The sequence below is a fragment of the Mesoplodon mirus genome, assembly GCF_964341445.2.
Source record: "Mesoplodon mirus genome assembly, chromosome: 13".
Classification (NCBI taxonomy): Eukaryota; Metazoa; Chordata; class Mammalia; order Artiodactyla; family Ziphiidae; genus Mesoplodon; species Mesoplodon mirus.
The window spans coordinates 63099077-63120065 of NC_138989.1; the positions used below are offsets into that span (position 1 = coordinate 63099077).

The window sequence follows — 20989 nt, forward strand, 5'->3', positions numbered from 1 at the left end:
AAATATTATGTATATTTTTCCACAATAATTTTTAAAGAGAAGCAGGCAATGGAGTCAGGGAGGCCTTCTGCACGCTGTTCTGATGAGGCCCCATCTGAAACACAGGGTTCTAGCTTGGGAGGCACGTTCTTGAGGGGCAATGATAAACCAGGGCTGCTCAGGAGCCAGGCTGGGGATGAGTCACAAGAGGGGAGGCTGAGGAACCTGGGGGTGCAATCCTGAGAGGAGAGAGCCCTGTCTTCCTACAGCCAAAGGACTGACGTGAAAACCTCCTGTGCCGGGTGAGGGGGGGGTCTGAATCAGACTAGCAAACATCTCAGGGGGACTCATGGGGGTTTAATTTCAGGCTGACCCTTCTGACAACAAGTGCCGCTCAGCAGTGGGATGGGTTGCACTGGGAGGTTCGGCAGCATCCCCCACTCAAGAAAGGCTAGATTTAAACCGAAGCTGGAGAAGCTGGAGGGTGATATTCTTGTCCAGGGCAGCAGTTCCAGTGCACCTCGGCTTAGCTTCTGCACCAGGGAGGGCAAGCTCCCCTCAGGCACTTGTGTCTTTAAGCATGATATGTGAGATCCCCTGTAGAGGAACCATCTAGAAAACTAATCAAGGCCCAGTCCCCTCCACTCCACTATCATCTGATGATCACCTTGGTCTGGTCAAAGGGTCGGTCGGTCAGCCTGGAACACCTACCTTCCCTGAGGAGCTAGAATGAAAGAAGTTTCCAGCTGATTATTAGCCAGAACTTTGGGAGATGGCCCTTGGGGGTGGGGAGAGGGGAACAAGGGGAGGAGGGCATGGAATACACACTGAAAATGCCCCCTTTCCTCTCTCCTCCTTCTATTGTGGCCCACATCCCACATTTTGAAATATATTTACCTGTCAAACTACGAATAAAGAAATAATTATCTTCCCCATTTTGATGACCAAAGACCTCCGAACACCAAGTTAGTATAATTCCAGGTGAAAAGAAAAGAAACTTAACCTTTTGTTTCCAATGCAGTCCCTGAATATTTGAAGATCATGTTTTTCATTCCCTCCCCCAGAGTCTAGCCTGGAAATACTAAAAACCCAATGCCCCCCAGCCCATAAAGGAGCAGGGAGCCCAGTTAGGCAGCCTGATTCAGAGACTTTAAGAAAACACTACCCTGGACAGTTCTTGTGGAAAGTTGGGGAACCACTGAGTTACATTCATTCTTTCTCAATGGTGATTTTCAGAAGCTCTTCTCCTAACAGTGGAGCAATGGATTTTCATGTGACCAAAGCAGAAGGTTGGATAAGGAGCTAAAAGGAGGGAAAAGGCCAAGAAAGGGGAAACTAAGAGAACAAAAGAGAAAGATGGCAAGCTTGACAATTTGCTAAGGATTGATCCTGATAAAGAGACTGGATCAAGGATTAAAGTGCTTAAGGTCTATAGGAGAATTGGTGAAATTCACCCCAATAGATAGGACAGGCACAGGGGACATGGGCAGACAATTCACACACACACACACACACACACACACACACACACACACACCCCCCACAAATGGCCAATAAACATATGAAGATGTTCAACCTCACCAGTAATCAAAGAGAGAACATTGAAAAGCTCCTTTTCCAGAATGGCCATCACCAAAAAACCTACAAACAATAAATGCTGGAGAGGGTGTGGAGGAAAGTGAACCCTCCTACACTATAGGTGGGAGTGTAAACTGGTACAGCCACTATGGAGAACAGTATGGAAGTTCCTTTAAAAACTAAAAATACAGTTACCATATGATCCAGTAATCCCACTCCTGGGAATATAACTGGAGAAAACCATAATTCAAAAAGATACATGCACCTCAATGTTCATTGCAGCACTATTTACAATAGCCAGGACATGGAAGCAGCCTAAATGTACATCAACAGAGGAATGGACAAAGAAGATGCGGTACATATATACAATGGAATATTACTCAGCCATAAAAAAAGAATGAAAGAATGCCATTTGCAGCAACATGGATGGACCTAGAGATTGTCATACTGAGTGAAGTAAGTCAGACAGAGAAAGACAAATATCATATGACATTGCTTATATGTGGAATCTAAAAAAAGGGTACAAATGAACTTGTCTACAAAACAGAAATAGAGTTACAGATGTAGAAAACAAACTTACAGTTACCAGAGGGTAAGTGGGGGGAGGGATAAATTGGGAGATTAAGATTGACATATACACACTACTATATATAAAATAGATAATAGATATCAAATAGATAATAAAGGCCTACTGTATAGCACAGGGAACTCTACTCAATACTCTGTAATGGCCTATATGGGAAAAGAATCTAAAGAAGAGTGGATATATGTATACATATAACTGATTCACTTTGCTGTACACCTGAAAGTAACACAACATTGTAAATCAACAATACTCCAATAAAAAATTAATTTAAAAAAATAATAAAAGCCCCTGTTCCCATCCAGTTGGGAAATTAAACAATACTACCAGCTGTTGGCAAGGCCGCGTGGAGTGAGTGCTCTTGCACAGCTGGTGGGACTGTGCACTGATGGGTTCTTTCTAGCACACTTTGGGAATACCCATTAAAAGCCTTAACCCTGTGTATTCTATCTGACCTAGAAATTCCACTTAGGAATTTATCTTAAGGAAAGAATCATTTGTCTGTGCAAAGATTTAGGTGTATTGTTCATAATAGTATTATTTATAATAACAAAAAATTTAGAGGGGGAACACAGTATAAATGTCCAACTATAAAGGATTCAATGAATAAATGATGATATCTCCCTACACCAGAATGCTACAGAGCCATTACAAGTAGGGGTGTTGAGTGACATATAATGGCTTAGAAATATACATGCTCTAAAACAGGAGATGTTGTAACAGCCCATCCTTTCAAACTATATATTCATAGAAAAGACTAGAAATAAGTGAGCAAAAATTTCACCAGTGATGTTTCTTCAGGTGATGGGATTATAGGTATTCTTCTTATATAATTGTGTTTCCATATTTTCTAAATTTTCTGCAGTGATCAAATTTGGCCTTTGTAGTAAAAGATGGATAACATATCTTTAAAAAAAGAATCAGTGAAGTTGCAGGTTATTGTGATGGGGACAACAGAGGAATGGGGCAAGTGTTCAAGGTCTGCTGGGAGGTGGGAGATAAGAGGTAGACAGAGAAATTGAGAACTGAAGTCCATTGGAAGAGAGGATTATGCTTATGTGCTCAGCTGGGGTGTAAGAGCCAGTGGCACTTGGAGATCACTGGGTACATGCTGGGAGGTGAAATGTATTCTACTGGGTGACTGTGGGAAAGTCACTTCTCTTCTCCTGGCCGCCAAGTTCCTTTCCCCTCCGATGGCCCATGACTCTGTGCAAGCAGGCTATTATGATGATGGTACCCACATGTGATGTCCCCTTATTTGAAAAGACAAATATGTTCAATAATGGGGTAAGGTGATGTTAGGACTTTAGGTGACAAAGGAGTGATAAAATAGGACATGAGATACAACGTGTATTTTTACATGCTTTGATCCCCCGCCTCCCATTTTTCCTGTAGAGCTAAAAATGACTGAATTTAAGGATTTGGGCCAGAAATGTACTTGAAATAAGTTGTTTTACTCCTCATAAAATCAGGAGGAGTTGGGGGCAGCACAATGGAACTCTGGAAGCTGTAGATTGCGATTCACATACACCATCCCCCCCTGGCTGAAACTCACCTTCCTTGGTCATCAGAAAAAAAGCTAGGGAACAGGAAGACAGAGAAAAACTGCCTTTGAACTCAGAGGGAACACTCCGTAGATACATACTCATCAACAAGAGCTGTTGAAAACATAGGGTACACTCAGGGCTGTGCCCATTCCTCCATCATGGCTCCAGGACCTCCTGCATCTCCCACTTCCATGAGCCCCCAGAACTTGCTCTTGGGAGGGACCCAAGGAAAAGCTGGAGCTTCCCCTGGGCCCTAGCCAACAGGAAGAGGTGGCAAGGGGTGATGGGGCTGCCCAGAACAAGGCAGAGGCCTGGGTGAGCCCAGTGCAGGCAGGGAGGGATGGTGGGCAAGCCAGCCTGGGCACTGACCTCTGGGCACGTCCATGGGGTTGAAGCTGGCCAACAGGTCGCGACACCACTGGCGGTCACCCTCCACCTTGCTCAGCCAGTTGTTGCAGTTGAAGTAGTAACGGAGGTGAGGCCGCTTCATGTCGGTCACAATTACACGGTCCAGGTACCAGCTGGCGTTCAAGCCTGTGTTGTCATGCTCGATCCTGGTGCAGAAAGACACCCGCACCATCACATGCTGAACAGAAACAACGCCCCTTCCATACTGAAATACCCCAATGTTTGTTCCAAAGAGAAGTTTAATCATTTTGATGTTGTTGTTACTTTACCTCTCCGACCTCAGTTTCCTTATCTACAAAGCGGGGACTCCTTGCAAGGTGGATGAGCTTATGAATGAATGTTGCATCGTTACATTGCCCACAAAGAAATATTGCCTTCCATGGAAAATCCAGGATTGCTAAGGCTTGCAGTGGGACCATCTTGAGCTTCCCCTCTCTCCCTGACTCCCAGACCCACCCCCCACCCCAGATACTCAGTCCCACCACCCAGAGGATCCCCCATGGCCACATAGACTGGTGTTGCCCCATAGAAATATCACATGAGCTTCATGTGTGAGCCAGATAGGTAATTTTAGATTTTCTAGTAGCCACATTGAAAAAGAAAGACACTGGTGAAACTAATTTTAATAATATATTTTGTTTAATCCATTTATCATTTCAGTGGGTAACCGTGTAAACATTTATTAATGAGCTATCTTACATCCTTTACTTCATACTAGTTTTTCAAAGACCTGGTGTGTTTTTGCACACACAATGCATCTGGTTTAGGCTAGCCACATTAGAGTGATCAATAACCCTGTGGGGCCAAGGGCTACTGTTCTGGGCAGCAGAGATCCAGACTTTTCAAAATCTGGCCCCCATTATCTTCTGCCACTTCCTATAGTCCTATTCATCCTTGGCAGTCCAGTTTTCTCTTTGAGGCCCAGTTTCTTCCCCAGAACTTGACCCTTGGACAACCTCACTTTGCACCAAGCATCCCATCACAGGGAGGCCTTACAACTTGCAGGTCCTAACGGGACAACCACAGTCCAAAACAACACACACATGGATGACACACATGATATACACAAGGATGCATGCCTCTGCCTGGCATGGAGCCTGGCACATAGCGGACCTCAGCTTAGTGGCTGCCTTTCACACACACCTACACCTTCTTCCCGACCCTCCCCCATAAGAGCCCCTTCCGTGTTCATAACCCCCTTTCCCCACACAACCAGTGCCAGGGCCCTCATAAGTCCCTTATTTTCCCAGTAAAGAGAGTTCATGGCCCTATATTTTCTAGTGGGAGGAAAAAAAAAAACAAGGGCTGAATGGAGGCAGCATTTTCCTTCTGTTCAGGCCCTCTAGTCTGGGTACAGTCAGACCATAAGTGATCTTGACATGCTGGCAAATGGGCATGACTTGATTGGGGGTGGTAGTAGGTGGAGGGGGGCAAAAAGGGGTGATTGAAGGCTGTTCCTCAGCAACCAGGCTGTCAGAGCTATCCCTCCCCACACATTCACAAAAACTCCACCAGAGAGAGCAAGATTAGGGGAGATCTCTGTCAAAAGGCTTCCTGCAATGTGACCTGGCATCTCTAACACTCACTGGGTACTTACTGTATGCCAGTTAATATTCTAAACACTGACTCATTGAGTTCTTACTAACTCTAATGGTGCCCTAGGAGCTGGGCACCATTACTACAGACAAGGAAACTGAGGCTTGGAGAGGAAACATTCCCAAAGTCCCACAACTGGTAAATGGCAGGGCAGAAATTTGAACGAAGGCAATCTGGACTGAGTCTACTAACCACTTTGCTAGGGTTTTTCAGAGCATATTTCCCAAGTGTGTGAAAAATTGTCTCACGTTGTCTTAACCCAAAGAAGTGAAACTCTAATGGGCAAATTTAAGGCACAATGACTCAGAGTGGGAGGGAAAGATTTGGGCCTTTGGTCACCCCTCAGATGATGACAGGAGAGCAATCAACACCCAAAAGTGTCAGTAGTGAAATCAGTTCCTATTCTACTTGCCTTCCTCTCACCCAACCTGGTCAGGGGTCAGGTTCTCACCTGATTTTGTAGATGAGGCCCACATTATTGGTTCTCACCCGGAACACATCGATGTTGGCTTTCTTAAAGGCAGATTCGCTCCTGCAATGAAGGTATGCACAGTTAGCACAGACCAGCACTTGGCTCACAGGCCCTGGAGGAGAGCCAAAGGCTGGCATCCCCCTACTTCCTCCACCATCCCACTCCAGGAAGTGCTACTGGCAGCCAATCCCATTCGGAGATTCCTTTCTGACATGGTTTGGAGAGGTGGAGGGCAAGGATGGTTCGTATTCATTCCTTGCTTTCACGCCCAGGTCCTTATGGGATCCTTGCTATGTATCATTAAGGCAAGCATGGTGGGCAACATAAGCCCCATTTTACAAACAAGTAAATTGCTAGTTGGTAGCAGAGCTGGGACCAGAACCTGGCTCCCAGAGTCATGATCCAATGCTCTGTGGTTGCTCTGGGTTGGGAGAGTGGAGGAGGAAGGAAGGTGTGATAAATGCCATGGTGCTCTTGGGTCTGCAGGCCTCCTGGCCTCTCCTCCTCACCTGCCTTGCTCTTGCTGGGAAGAGTTGCAATGGCAGCCCCAAGTGGATGCAAACCTTGGGTGGTGGGCCATGGTCCTGCCATTCCAAGGAAGGAAACACTCAACCCAAACCTGCAACCAGCGAAGTGGGGGCAGTGATGGAATGCATATCTGGCATCCCACAGACGGTGCAAACAGAAGCAAGTGCACCTGTTTCTCAATGAGATGCCCAAGCAAGTCCAGACTCGGGAGCGTCCTAGCGTCCATCAGCTTAGACACAGGAAGGCTGGAGCACCGAGTCCTCTGGGAGTGGAAGCCTGAATCTCACGTGGGCATCTGCTCTGTCCTCTGTGTAGGCCAGGACGCCCGCCGCTTGAGCCCAGGCCTGCTTGCAGCTCTTCCTGCTACCACAGTGAAGGCCTCACAGGGCTGAGAGCTGTGGACCTCCCTCAGTGCTCCCGGCCAGGGCTTTCAGCACCAGCACACAGCCCATGGGAAAAGAAAAACGCAGAAGATATGTCTGTGTTTCAAAATAAAGAGGGAGGTGAAAGGTCTTCTCCCCAAGGCAGCAAAGGCTCAGACTCTCTCAGTAACAGAAGGCTTTTAAGGTTCTAGAGACCCAGAAGCTGTGATTCTGCAAACAGACCCACTCTGGCAAACAGTCTGGTCTGGGGAGATATTTCCTTATGGTGGGCACGTTATGAGACATGGGGCCCAGGGCCCTCCTAAAGCAGTGCAGAGCTCACAAAATCAGGTGAAAGTGTGCACCGAGGCCGCCTTGTCAGGGAGAAGAGCCCCCAGTGGTGTAGCCCGGGGAACGGAGCGGGAGGAGAGAGTGGCAGGAACTTCCGGGTTTTGCTGGAGTGAAAAGGCCCGCCCCCAGGCTGGCGACATGGACCTGTCAGAATCTCACTTCCAAGGGTGAGTGACAACATAGCCTGTATTCTGTTGCAGAATCAAAGCAGTTGTTAAATGACTTGCAAAACACATGAACATCGATTATGTGCGTCAGGACCGTGTAAATGGGAAACAAGGAAATGAATAAGAGGTTTTTTCTGTTTCAGTATACGAGACAAGGAAATCGATTTTTAGAATAGACAGGAGTCTCTATATCATATAAATACCCTACAAAGCAGTCACCCTGGGAAGCTCTATGATGGAATATTATGCAGCCATTAAATATCCTATTGTGAAAGAGTGTTTAATACAACAGAAACAGGTTTATGAAATTGGCTTAAAAGAAAAAGCAAGCTAAAAATAGAATGTATAAACAACAACCAATACAAAAAGGACACCAAGTTCATTTAAAAACAATAAAGAGGGGGAGGATTTATACAAAAACATCATGTCTACCTAATAAGACTATTATGAAGTGCTGGTTATTTATTCTTGTGTTCATTTTTTTCAGTTTTCTGAAGGGAGTACATCTTGTTTTCGTAATTATGAAAAAAGCACAGTCCCCTGTTTCAGAAACCCCCGCTCCATCCAGCCCACAGTTGCTTGTGGTGAATTCTTCGGAATGAATTTGAGGCTCACTGGGCTTCATCTGCTGAGGGTGCATGGAATTTGGGAAACAACCAATGCCAATGAGTAGGGGAAGAGGAGGGTGATTTGGAAAAGAAAAGACAAGGTGTGATTTGGAAGGAAAGCAGCTGGCTTTTTAGGGTGCTTCTCATAAGAGTTCCAGCTCCAGCAGCTGCATCCAGCAAGGGGAGCTCAGCACCTTCAAAAAGGCCCTGCACACGCGACCAGGTGGAATGTGGATTGGCACTTTCCAGTGTGTTTGTTAAATAATCGACCATGTTGCTTTACAGTCACTCAAAAAAGAAATTTTAAAAAGCGAGGTGGAAGAAGGGAAACAAGGAGGAAAGGTTTGCCAGGATGGGCAGAAGGCGTGCTCCACGCTGTCTCAGGACCACACTGGAGCATCCAGGGCATCACAGGATGTGACGCAATCATCCACAGTGTTTACAACATGGAGACCAATATCCTGGTGGACAAGAGCAAAGCCTTCTGCATTTCAGGGGTCTCTCTTCAGAGAAGGGAAAGCAAAGGACTGCAGAGACGGGGCTCTACAGACTTCCTCCTCTCAGGGAAGGGCCAAAACAATCCCAGATGAGCTCCAACCCCAGCCCACTTGCGGTCAGACTCCGAAATCCCCCCTTCCAATAAGTCAGAATGCAAATGCTGGTGGGTTTCAGAAAACTGACTGAAGGCGGTGTGGAAACAGCAAACGACAGAGGTCCCTGGCCAAAGAAACATCAGAAATAGACACTTCTTCACATTTCCTTGTGGGAGATGGCAGGTTTTCCACAGCTCCTGGTCAATCCTCAAATGCAGGACACAGCTCCCTGCCTGTGCCTGCCGTTCCACAGGGATCCCACCCTTTCCAGGCAGCACAGGGCATTTTAGCTGCCCCCTGGGCAGAGCCAGCAGGCTAAAATGCCAGGATTCTACCACACTTGCAGTTGGTGAATTCTCAACAGGAGAACCGTGTTCCAGAAGATACATGAGATCCCATCCTTTTGCCATGCCCTAAACATGTAACTCATTGTTGGGAGTGGTCCTGGGTAACGGGGAAGGGGGCTTCCTCTGGGATCTAGAGCTGTTGGCACTTCGCTAGTGTGGAGGTCAGGGCAGAGGTCAGCTAGCAGGGGAATAGAAGTGAACGTGTCCCACTCTTTGCTGCCTAAGAGAGGGTCCAATGTGTGCCGAGGAATTTAGACCCCAGACCATGAGGGTGAGAACAATCAGCATTTTAACATCAGGCACCGAGGTTCTTCTTGCAGCAGGAATTATTTTGTATTGGAGAATAAAAAATCCTAGTAAGCCACCCGGGAGTAGAATGTAAAGGCCTGGGGCAGAGGAGAAAGGCCACAAGAAAGAGTGGAATTGATGGGAGAGAGAAGAAAGAGGACGAGGGAGAGGCAGGAGAGAAAGGTGGGGTGAGAGACGTGGCCAGAGGCTGCAGAGAAAGGGGTTGGGGAGGACTTCCAGGAAGCGTGGTGGCTTAACTTTAAGACCCTGGTGTGGGCAGGCGGGGGGGTCTATCTAGTATTCCATTTTAAGTTGTCTGTGTTGCTTCCATGTGAACTCTGGCGCCCCGAGTTATCGGTGAAGTCTGATGCACACCAAAATGCCTTGTAGTTTGTGTGTGTGTGCGTGTGTGCATGTGTGTAGGTGTGCATGTGTATATGTGTGCTTGCGTGGATGTATGTGTGTGTGTTTGTGGGTGTAAAACAAGGAAAAGGAGCTCAGTTCCAGTTGACACAGGGGTGTGGGTGTGGGTTTGGGGTGACACAGTATGGCCAGGAGGGAACAGCAGCAGACAGTGAGAGGAGAGGAGATTTCGAGATCAGTGGGCATTCTGAGCCAGACCCCAGGGACTGCTGAGGGTGAGGGCTGGGCTGGGCTAACTGCATCTAAATCTCACAGAGCTCGGTGACCTCTGTGGCCGTCTGCATGCTGGTTCCACGGCAGCCTGGACTTCCTCGGAAAGCAGTGCTCCCTTCCCAGACTCGAGATCTCCATCTTGAATTGTAAGGGTCTCAGATGGTGAGGATTGTGTCTATGCGATTCTCTTTATAGACAATTTCTCGGGTCTTGCAGCAGCCAGACTCTGGTCTCCTCTTTCCCCGTTTACCCTGCTCACCACGGTCAGATTAACCCTTCTTGTCTGCACAGTACGTCAAGCCTCCACAGGCCTTCTCCAGTCTGGTCCTCCCCTGCCTTTCCCACCTCCCTCCTCACTGCCCCTCCATGCAGCCGGTAAGTCCCCATCCAGCCCCCATCGGTCTGCAGTGTCCCTTGCGGCCTCCATACTTTTTCAAGCTGTTCCCCCTCATCTAAAGTACCTTCTTTCTGCCCCTCCTCTATGAGTCCTTTTCACCTGTCGAGGTCCAGATCACATATCCTTCCCTGTAAAGTCTTATTGTAGCCACACTGATACCAAATCATTTAGTGAGCTCTATTTGCAAAGAACTGGGATAGGTGTTGCAGGCACAAAACACACCTCCCATCATCCTCTGGCTCCACTTATGCATCCTTCTATGCATCACCTCCCCAGCCTCTCCAAGGACATACAGCTGATGCTGCAAATGTGCCTGTATCCCTGAAACTACCCATTTCCTGCGGGCTCCTGAAGGACCCTCTGGACCAGCTGGATTGGGATCCTGGCCTAATCTGTGCCCCTGATGCCCAGCTTGGAGCAGGACACAGATACGGGAGAGACCCTTACCAGCAGACCCATGGAGTAATTGGGGGGAAGTTGATTCCTACATGCAGGCTATCTCGGAGAAGCTGGCTGCCTTTGTGTGGTTTCAGAAGCACCCGCAGACCTGCTGGCCCTGTCAGCTCAGTCATGCCTGAGACCTTTCTACCGTGATGCAGCTTTCCTTCCCATTGAGAAGGAAGGCTGGAACTCAGACTCCCAGGGCGAGGGGACACAGTGACAGACCTTCACATGGGGTTACAAAAGCTGACTCTGGGGGCCCTGCTGAGAAGGTGTTTTGACAGAGGAAAAAGGTGAGGGGGGAGAGTCTGAGGGTCCAGATGCATGAAAGGAAGAAAGTCAGTGAGGAACCACCACAAAAGGGGAAATGGCTCTTCTTGTTTAAAAAAAAAAAGACAGGCTGGGGACTCCAGAAACGAAGCTGGCCAACTCCCCAGGGTCTAGTGTCTTCTCCCTAGAGGGGTGCACTCTGAGGAGAACACATGGCAGAGAGGATGGGCATTTCATGTATTCTCTTTACCGTGCCCACAGCACTGGAGAAAAGGGCTTCCACAAGCGAGTCACTCGGCAGTGTAAGCAGTACAAGAAGGCAGGTACCCTGTTCTGCGGAAATGGACAAAATAGGATGTTATGCTTGCCTCAACGCTGCCTCATTTACACCAGAGGCTGCCTTCAGGGTAAATGTATTCCACTGGACCTGGTCACTCTGCTAAGCACAGAGTTTGTGGATCTCCTGGCCTGTGGACCCACCTTTCTACTGCTTCGCCTGCCGCCCCTGGAGGTGCCAAGTTATAAACCCCAGAGGTCACACCCTGGAGCCCCAGGAGGCCTGCAGGGGAGTCTCCCACACACCCTCTAGGGCCACGGGGTCATGAGCTTGAGGACATGTCTGCCTCAAGACCCTGGGGTTTGAGGACCAGCTTTACCATCAAAAGCTCCATGACTCAGAGCTGCTCACCACTCCCCTCTAGGCCCCAGATTCCCTGTGAGCAGGTTGGACTAGACTTAGTTGTTTTCAAATTTTTCTTGGCTACAGAGCCCATTGCGCAAAGAGTATCTGACTGAGAAACTCGGTGGATATGATAAGCATAAGTCAAGCTGCTCCAGGGGGAGGAATGCTAGAGTATTGGGAGCCCAAAACCAACTGACCAATCCCCTGTTCCACTCAGCACAGGGTGAAAAACAGCTGCCCAGGCCACCAGTGAGGTCCCGGGCCATCTCTGGAATTCCATGATTCTGCTAGAATGTTGCCATGTGTAGTAAGTGTGTGTGCACATGTGTGGTGGGGGGAGGGGATGGAAAGGAAGAGACAACAGCCTCTGCTCTCAATGGGACACAATGAAATGGAGGGTACAAGTGTGCACACACACACACGCACACACAAGCACATCTACACAAACACACGCACTGACTTGAGTGTGTGTTAGCGAGCAGGCAGGTTCAGTTTGATGCTGGTCCCAGCTGAGACGTAGGTGCAGAGCATTTAAGCTCATGGCTCCTCACATACATGACCTCGTCCCCTCTTCCCAAAAGTCCTATGAGTTTGGTAAAACGAGGATTATCACTTCCAGATGACATATGAGGAGGCCAAGGCTTTGGAGGCCAAGAGATTTGACCAAAGTTACATGGCAACTAAATGGTAAAGCTGGGCCTAGACCAGGTTTCTTGATCCTGAGGGCTTATTCTCCCACATCAAAGGACAGCTAATATGAATTCTTGGGAATTCTGAGATCCAAAGTAAGCATTACTATACACAAAAAAAATCAAGAGAGGAGCTAAGGAAATCACTGGGAGAGGCCTGGCTGGCATGTGATCGGTTGTTAGCAAGGCCCACACCACTTAATACACCTGTGGACACACCTGTCTTCTCTCATGGGTTCCAGAACTTTATCAACCCCCACTAACAGCCCAGGACCCCACCAAGGCTGAGTTGGTACTCACTTGCTGGTAAGATGGAGCTTGGGAGAGAGCCCATTCTCTCCAAAAATGGTGATGAAGACATTGGCATCGGTCCCTGCACCACGAACATCCCCTGTGGCTGTGACCACCTCGTACACTGGAGGAGGAAAGAAGACAGACCGCAGGCTCAGAAGAAAGCCCAGAATCCTACGTGGGCTCGGAGAAGCCATAGCTCCTGCTGGATCCACAGGGGGATGCCCAGCCACAGAGCACGCTCTGGACCCCTGCTGCAACCTGCAAGCCTCTGAGCCAAGGTCAGACCCACACCAAGCCCTGCTGTGAGACCATAATCTCCCACTTAATGCTGCACATTCATTTTACAGGTAAGGAACCTGCAGGCAAGGGGACAAGCCCAGGTCACACAATACACAATGTCAACACCAGAGCCCAGCCCAAGGCCTCCCAATGCCTGTCTGTGATCTTTCCAGCACAGCACACGGGTGCCATCCTAGCCAAGACCTTCTTCAGAGCCTGCCCCTGGCTGTCACCTTTCTCTCTGCCCTCTACACAAGGCTGCTTGCAGGCCTCACTTCCTGTGACCTCCTGGGTGTTGCCATGGCAATCTCAGGATAACACATCTTAGTGGGGGGGATGCAGAACTTTGCCAGTGAGTCCTGTAGGAAGGGGCACCGAATTCCCCTCTCTTTGTCCCCTTGAAGCTTGTTCTGTTTGCTGTTGATGTCTTTTCTTTTGATGTCCCTGGTTCTGATGAAGGTCCCCGTGAGGGGGAGAAAGGAAGCAGTACATTTGCGTGACTCCCTGTCTCTTGTGATAACCAAAGCCTTCATTCTGCACAGTCTACACCACAGGGATTCCTGATCGGCAAACAACTCCTAGAGCCCTCCCTGAGATAACTCCAGGACCTGAAGTGTTGCCCATATGGTTTGCACATATACAAGGATGTTTCCAAACTGAGAGTTCATAGGAAAATGACCAGCACGGTGGAAATTCTAGAACCACATCACATAAGAGAAGACATATAGGCCTGGAGATGCCTGGTTTAGAGAAAGGAGTCTGGGGTATGGGAGAGGGATAAAGAAACTACCTCCATAGCTGCCCCAAGTGTACAGAGCTACTTCTCAAATAGGACACTAACCATTAAAAAATGATAAATTAGACAGTTAAAATTAAGACCATCAGGAGAATGAAAAGGCAAGCCACAGACTAGAAGATATTTGGAATGCACACACAGGCATCCCACCCTAATACCTTGTTTTATCACAATTCCCTTTATTGTGCTTTACAGATATCATGTTTCTTACAAATGGAGGGTTTGTGGCAACCCTGTGTCAAGCAAGTCTATCGGTGCCATTTTTCCAACAGCATTCGCTCACTCCTGTCTCTGTGTCATGTTTTGGTAATTCTTGCAATATTTCAAACTTTTTCATTATTATTATATTTGTTATGACGATCTATGATCAGTAATCTTTGATGTTCCTATTGCAAAAAGATTGACTTGCAGAAGGCTCAGACGATGGTTAGCATATTTTTTAGCAATAATGTATTTCTAAACTAAGGTATGTACATTTTTTAGACGTAATGCTATTGTACACTTAATAGACTACAGTATGGTGTGAAACATAACGTTCATATGCGCTGGGAAACCAAAAAATTGGTATGACTCGCTTTATTGTGATATTTGCTTCATTGCTGGGCTCTGGAACCGAATCCACAATATCTCCGGGGTCTGCCTGTCGCCAAAAAAAGGACTCGTACTCAGAAAATGTAAAGAATTCACACAAATCAATAAGAAAAAGAAAGCCCACACAATTGCTTTAATGGGCAATAATTTGTTTTAAAGATAAACATACACTTACCATAAGACCCAGAAATTCCCCTTTTAGGTATTTACCCAAGAGAAATAAGAACATGCCCACACAAAGATCTGCACACAAACTTTCATAGCAGCTGTATTCATAATAGCTCTAAACTGGAAAAACAACCTAAAGGTATCAACAAGTGAATGAATTTTTAAAAGTGTGGTATATCCATACAGTGGAATCCTACTCAGTGATAAAAAGGAATGAACAACTGACATATGCAATACGGATGAATCTCAAGCACACGATTTGGAGCAAAATAAGTCAAACACAAAGCACTACACGATATGTAACGCCAGCTATGTGAACTTTAATCTATTATAACAGAAAGCAGAGCATGGTTGCCTAGGGTTGAAGTTAGGGGGAACTGCCTGGGAAGGGGCACGTGGAACTTTTGAGGGATAATTTAAATGCCCTATATATAAATGGTGCTAGTGTTTACATAGATGTATACATTTGTCCATACCCATCAAATGGCACATTTAAAGTAGATTCATTTTATTGTTAATTATATTGCAATAAAGTTGAAAAATGGGCAAAAGACTAAAATAGGCATGTCATAAAAGAGGATATCCAAATGGCCAATAAACATAGGGAAAAGGGCTCAGAGTCATTATTCATAAGGGAAATGCAAATTAAAATTACCATGAGACACTACATATACCCACCAGATGGCTAAAATTAAAAAGACGGACAAATACTAAGTATTGTCAAGAATGTGGAGCCATTGGCACTCTCATACATTGCTGGTGGGAGTATAAATTGGTACAAGCCCTGGTAACTAAACATAAGCCCACCCTATGACTCAGTGATTCTACTTCCAATTATAAATCCAAGAGAAATGAGTGCATGTGTCCATCCAAAAATGTGTGCAAGATCTGTAGCAGCTTTATCCATAATAGCTAAAAACTGGAAATAACCCCAAATTTCATCAACAGTAGAATGGTTAAACAAATGGTGATATATTTATAAAATGCAGTAGTACACAAATAATAAAAAAGAACAAACTATATAACGAGTCACAACATGGATAAATCTCTTGGATATAATGTTGAGTGAAAGAGAAGCTAGACACACAAAAATGTGTGTACTGTGTGATTCCATTTATATGAAGCTCAAGAGCAAAAAACTAATGTATGTGATAGAATCAGGAGGGCCATTACCTCTGGGAAGAAGAGTAAAGGAGCTTTCAGGAGGTTAGAAATGTTCTGTGTCCTGTTCTGAATGGTGGTTACACAAGCATGCACATGCGTAAAAATTCATCAGCTGTTCCTTTTTGAGTTTTGTGCTATATATATATATATGTGCACATACATATTATATATATTCTATAATGTGCTGTATATACATATATATAATATGTATATTATTCTTCAATTTAAAATTTTTAATTTAAAAAGTTCAGACAGCTGAAGAACTATCTCAGAGAAGACAAATACCTCATGGAAGACACAAAACTCTGTTTGGTCCAGAGAGGAGGGTCCCAACTAGTAACATCCCTGGTCAGCACAAAGAAGAACTGTCAACAGCAACAAAGGTTGTTCCTAGCACAGAGCATGACAAATGGGAGATGCTCGATAAATAATTACATGGATGAATGAATGAAAAAACAAATGAATGAATGAAACAATCAATGAAATGAATGTGGACTATGGAAATAAATTGACCAGTATGTAAACCTAAGTTCTACCATACTGGCTGTATGATTTCAACCAAGTTTCTTACTGAGATTCATTTTCCTTATCACTGAAAGAGAGAGAATTTCTTCCTTGAAGGATTATCATAAGGATTAAATCAAATAAAACAAAGTTGTCAACTTTCATACTCATTGACCTAGCATATTTCCACTTCTGGGAATTTATCTTACAGACACTCCTTCGCAGCTGGATGAAAGATATACATTCCATAAGTGGTAAACTGTTACCATCATCACATCACCATCATCACCACCATCATCATCTCCACTGTTGTCATCATCAACATCAATATCATCTTCAACATCACTACCATCATCTCCATTAACAACATCCCCAAGAAGGAAGGCTGCCTTGGGAAACTGTATTCCAACAGACGCTGGGTAGTCCCCTATCTAGGATACAGGAGAGAAAAGGGCCCCAGGGCTAGAAGCTTGTGCAGGATGACCTCTGAGATCCCTTCGGATCCCAGATTCTGGTAGGAGTCACTCTCTTCCCCTCACGGGCCCTGTATTAGTCAGGAGGTAGACCAGTGCACCAGCCTCAGCCTACCCTCAGAGCATGGAGGGAGCTGCTCTCCTTCCTCTGGCTGTTGGTAAACTCCAGGGTAGCCTGGAGGCGACCTGAGGAACAGAGAAGGAAACCTAGGCCTTCCTCCTCTTCCTTCTTCTTCTTCCCCATCACACTCATCAAGATTCTCCACATAATGCAAGAACCCAGGGCTCAAAGGGAGTAGGCAGCACATCATTCCAGAACAGAGAGGGTAACAATGACAGTGCAGGTCAAGTTCAGAAAGTGACTGCTGTCAGCATCATACACATTTATCGCCCAGTCCTGTAGCTGACTGCGGAGTCAGTGGGTCTGTGTCTCTTAGAAATGTCAGCATGGCACCCACCCTGGCTTGCTCTCCTCCAGCTATTTTTAGCAGAGTCAAGATTGGACAGTACAAGAGTAAGGACCAGCCAGAACAGCAAGATTCAAATCCTAACTCTGTTACTTACTAGCTTTGTGATCTTAGGCATGTTACTTAACTTCACTGTGCCTCAGTTTTCTCGCCTGAAAAAGCAGATTTTAAGAACCCAACCCACCTTGTTGGGTTGTTGTGAAGATTAAACCGACCCACATGGGTAAAGTGCTCAGCGTGGTGCCTGATGCATTAAATACATGATTCTACTGAACAGCATCGTGACCTGAAGTGGGGACTTGTCTTGGGAGCTGTTGAAGTCCTTGTCTCTCCTGCTTGTGACCTTGTTGAAATCACGTCAGTTCTCGGAGCCTCAGTCCTTAACCTGAGACTAATCACACCTGCCTTGACTGTTCTCGGGGATCTTGAGGATTCAAAGTGAGAATGGAAGTGAAAAGGCTTTGAGAAGGGTAAAAAGAAGAGGGAAGCTGTGAAGGATCATATAGTCACACGAAGGCAGGCAGAACCCATGAACAGAAGTGGACGGGATGGAGGCTAAGAGAGGTTTTCGAGTGTTCTCACCAGCATTCGTGTTGGCTGGGGCAAGTCACCCCAAAGCTGAGAGTATTTGTTATGGGTGCTGCCCGCACATCTAGCCTCGATGCCCCTGGCCCCACCAGACAGAGCTTGGAGCACACGTGCTGAGAAAAGGCAGCAACACCTCACTTGTTCTAGGTCCTTCTTTCCACCCCACAATACCCACCTCCACCCCAGAAGGTGCCCAGGACGCCACGCCGGGAAAGGGGCCTCGGCAGGGTCACAGCCTCATAGTACCATAGCAGCAACCACCTCCTCTGAGCCTGGGAGCTGGGTTAGGAGTCAAGACAAAGAAAGGAGCCCCCCCACCCCCCGCACAGAGGTCAGGATGGCTGAGGCCACAAGTCCAACAGAATCGGATATAATCAAGGAACTCCCAGCAGACAGGAATTAAGGAGGGCAAACAAGCCCATGGCAGGCACAGATCAAGCATTCGATACTTATCTGGTGAATGAATGGGGGAGTCTGGTGCTTACAGGGAGTAGTGAGACAGTTTAGAGGAAGCGCTGAGAATTTAAATGCCTTCAGGGACCAGGCAGGCAGCATTGAGGAGTAAAACAGACCTATGAGTGATAAAGTCCGCTGCCTATGGGCATTCACAGTCAATCATATTTTTTTTTAACTGTAAAAGTAAAACAACACCAATAAAAACAACAAAGCAAAAAAAATAGCTCTCTGCAAGCCAACACTGGCTCCTGGGTCCCCAGTTCACCCCTTCTCTGGTTTTCCTGACAAGAAGGTAGAGCATTTCTAAGCAGCTCCCATACACCCCAGAGGAAGGTAAGACTGGAAGGACTGGGCCCTGGATCCAAAGCACCAACTGCCCTCCCCATATGGGCCAGGGCCATCGCCTTGCAAAGCCCCAGGCCCTCACCTCCATCGGCCGCAGTGGGCAGCGGCCCCCCACCCCTGCTCGGCACCTACTGAGTGACCAGGTCTCTTCCCACAGGCCTCTGCACAGCCTGATGCAGGCCACACCTCAGAGACCAGGCGGGAACGTGGCTTCTGGGACGTGTAGGACCTGGAGAGTGTGGGCACTTCGGTTCTAGTCTATTCTGTGCCGATAAAACTCTGTGACCCTCAGTACAGTGGAGGCCCCAGTGTACCCCAAGGGGATGTAGGATAGACCCAACAGGATAATCCACGAGAAAGGGGTTGGGTTGGAACCTAAAGTTCCTCCCTCAAAACCAGGGACAGGGCTTCCCTGGTGGCGCAGTGGTTGAGAGTCCCCCTGCCGATGGAGGGGACACGGGTTTGTGGCCTGGTCCGGGAAGATCCCACATGCCGCGGAGCGGCTGGGCCCGTGAGCCATGGCCGCTGGGCCTGCGCATCCGGAGCCTGTGCTCCACAACAGGAGAGGCCATGGCAGTGAGAGGTCCGCGTACCGCAAAAAAAAGAGAAAAAAACAGGGATAGGATGGTATGGGCCACACTGCCCCTGCCTGTGCCCCCTCCCCGCAGGCCAGGACCCCGCGCACCTTTGGCCTTGTAGTACTCGTGCTGCAGCTCCTCGTCATCATCTTCTGAGGCGTAGCTCAGCAGCTCCTGCTCATACAGGCCTAGAAAGTCGATGTCCTCCTTTCTCCTCTTTCTCTTCTGGGGCATCATTTTGCCGGCTGTCCCTTCCCGCCACTCACTGGCTCACGGTGCCCACCCCTTTGCACCTCCTTGGACCCGCGGCCCTCTCACCTGGAGCTCCCGTGCACACGCCTGGGGGGGCGAGAGCCCACACATGCCCACAGAGCTGTCTGCTCTCCCCTCCTCGCTGGCCCCTGAGCAGAACCTCGGTGCTTTATCTCTGCCCTTCCTGTCTCTGGCCCCCTCCTCTGCACCTGCCGTGGGGTTCTCTTTGGGTCTCATGACTTATTCATGGGGACTGAGGACAGGCTATCTTCCTTACTCCTCCCTTCCCCACCCGCCCCCCTCCCCCTTTCATGGAGAATCAGGTGACATCAAGCCCTTGGCATCTGTGTCCTACCTGGCCTCACAGCAGAGCCCCCGCAGGGGCAGGTGGGGCATCTCCCATAAAGATACCCCAGCCCCACAGCCCCAAGGGCCGTGAAAGATGCCCCCAGGGCCTGAGGCCTTTCTGAGGAGGGCAGGGCCCCAAACAAGCCGGGCCCCCAGGACTCAGAGGACTCCATTTCTCTCTATTATTCATGACCGCTGCTCATCTTACGGGGCAGGCAATATTCTTACTGAATCCTTCTTGATCTCTGTGTTTCTATCTCCTCAAGACTGCCGGCTCTGGAAGTGGCCATTCAGCCAGGAGAGAACTGCTGCTCTGATGAGCACTCAGACCACCCACAAAGTGCTTTCTGAGTCATGGGTTCCTGGTGTTGCAGCCAGAACCAAGGGCACTGGGAAAGCCCATCGAGTCCTAGGTGACCCCCACAGTGCCCCGACAGGCCGGCAAGATTAACCAGCATCTGTTCTAACAAGAGCCCTCCATTTACCCATATTGCCCTCTGCGCTTGCAAGGAGATAATAGAAACCCTGAGAGCTCACCTGGATGCCCACCCCACTCAGCCCTTACCATCCCTGCATCCCCACATGGGGATTCTGAGTCAGAGAGAGAGAACCAGAGGCCCCTCTCTAACCCTGATCAGCAAGGAAGTTTCCCTTAGGGCCACTGGACTCCTCTTCCTTGCTTATTTTATTAAGATTTCTTACAACCCGAATTTAAGATTTCTATGTAAATCCTGAAAGCTAGAAATTTTCAATTCACTTGGAACTCTCATTCCTCTGTCCTGGTGGCGTGAGGTCATCAGACAAAACTGGTCTGCCCACCACCTCCTGGCTGTGCAGCCTGGGCAAGCCTGTCTCCCCACCTATAAAAGGGGGAGAATGACTCATTAAAGCATATTGAGCACTTGGAGAAAATACTCAGTAAGCAGAAGCCTCTGGAAGACAGTAGAAGCTTAATAAATGTTCATGACTGAGGATTTCTCTCTTTCTTATTTTGTATGGTGGGGGCGGTGGTGGTGGGTTGTGTGTGATGCTTCGTTATCATCTCAGATTGTCCCAGAAGCCCTCCTTCGGGTCCTGTAGGCAAGGACCAACCACCGGTGTTGTCCTTCCTCTGTGGGTCCCGACCCACACTAACACATCAGAGACACTAGTGAACAGATGAAA

General features: G+C 47.7%; 1 protein-coding gene across 3 annotated transcripts in view; it reads right to left on the reverse strand.

Moving 5' to 3' along the window:
• The window catches only part of LOXHD1 (lipoxygenase homology PLAT domains 1), a gene marked incomplete at both ends in the record, with an annotated part of 210750 nt that extends 191288 nt beyond the window's left edge, over positions 1–19462 (reverse strand). For all 3 annotated transcript variants that reach the window (XM_082640798.1, XM_082640797.1, XM_082640796.1), the window contains 4 exons: positions 4057–4241; positions 6143–6223; positions 12823–12937; positions 19333–19462. In XM_082640798.1, the coding sequence (XP_082496924.1) occupies positions 4057–4241; positions 6143–6223; positions 12823–12937; positions 19333–19462 (511 nt within the window). The remainder of the gene's footprint in view (positions 1–4056; positions 4242–6142; positions 6224–12822; positions 12938–19332) is intronic.
• Positions 19463–20989: the final 1527 nt, after the last annotated feature.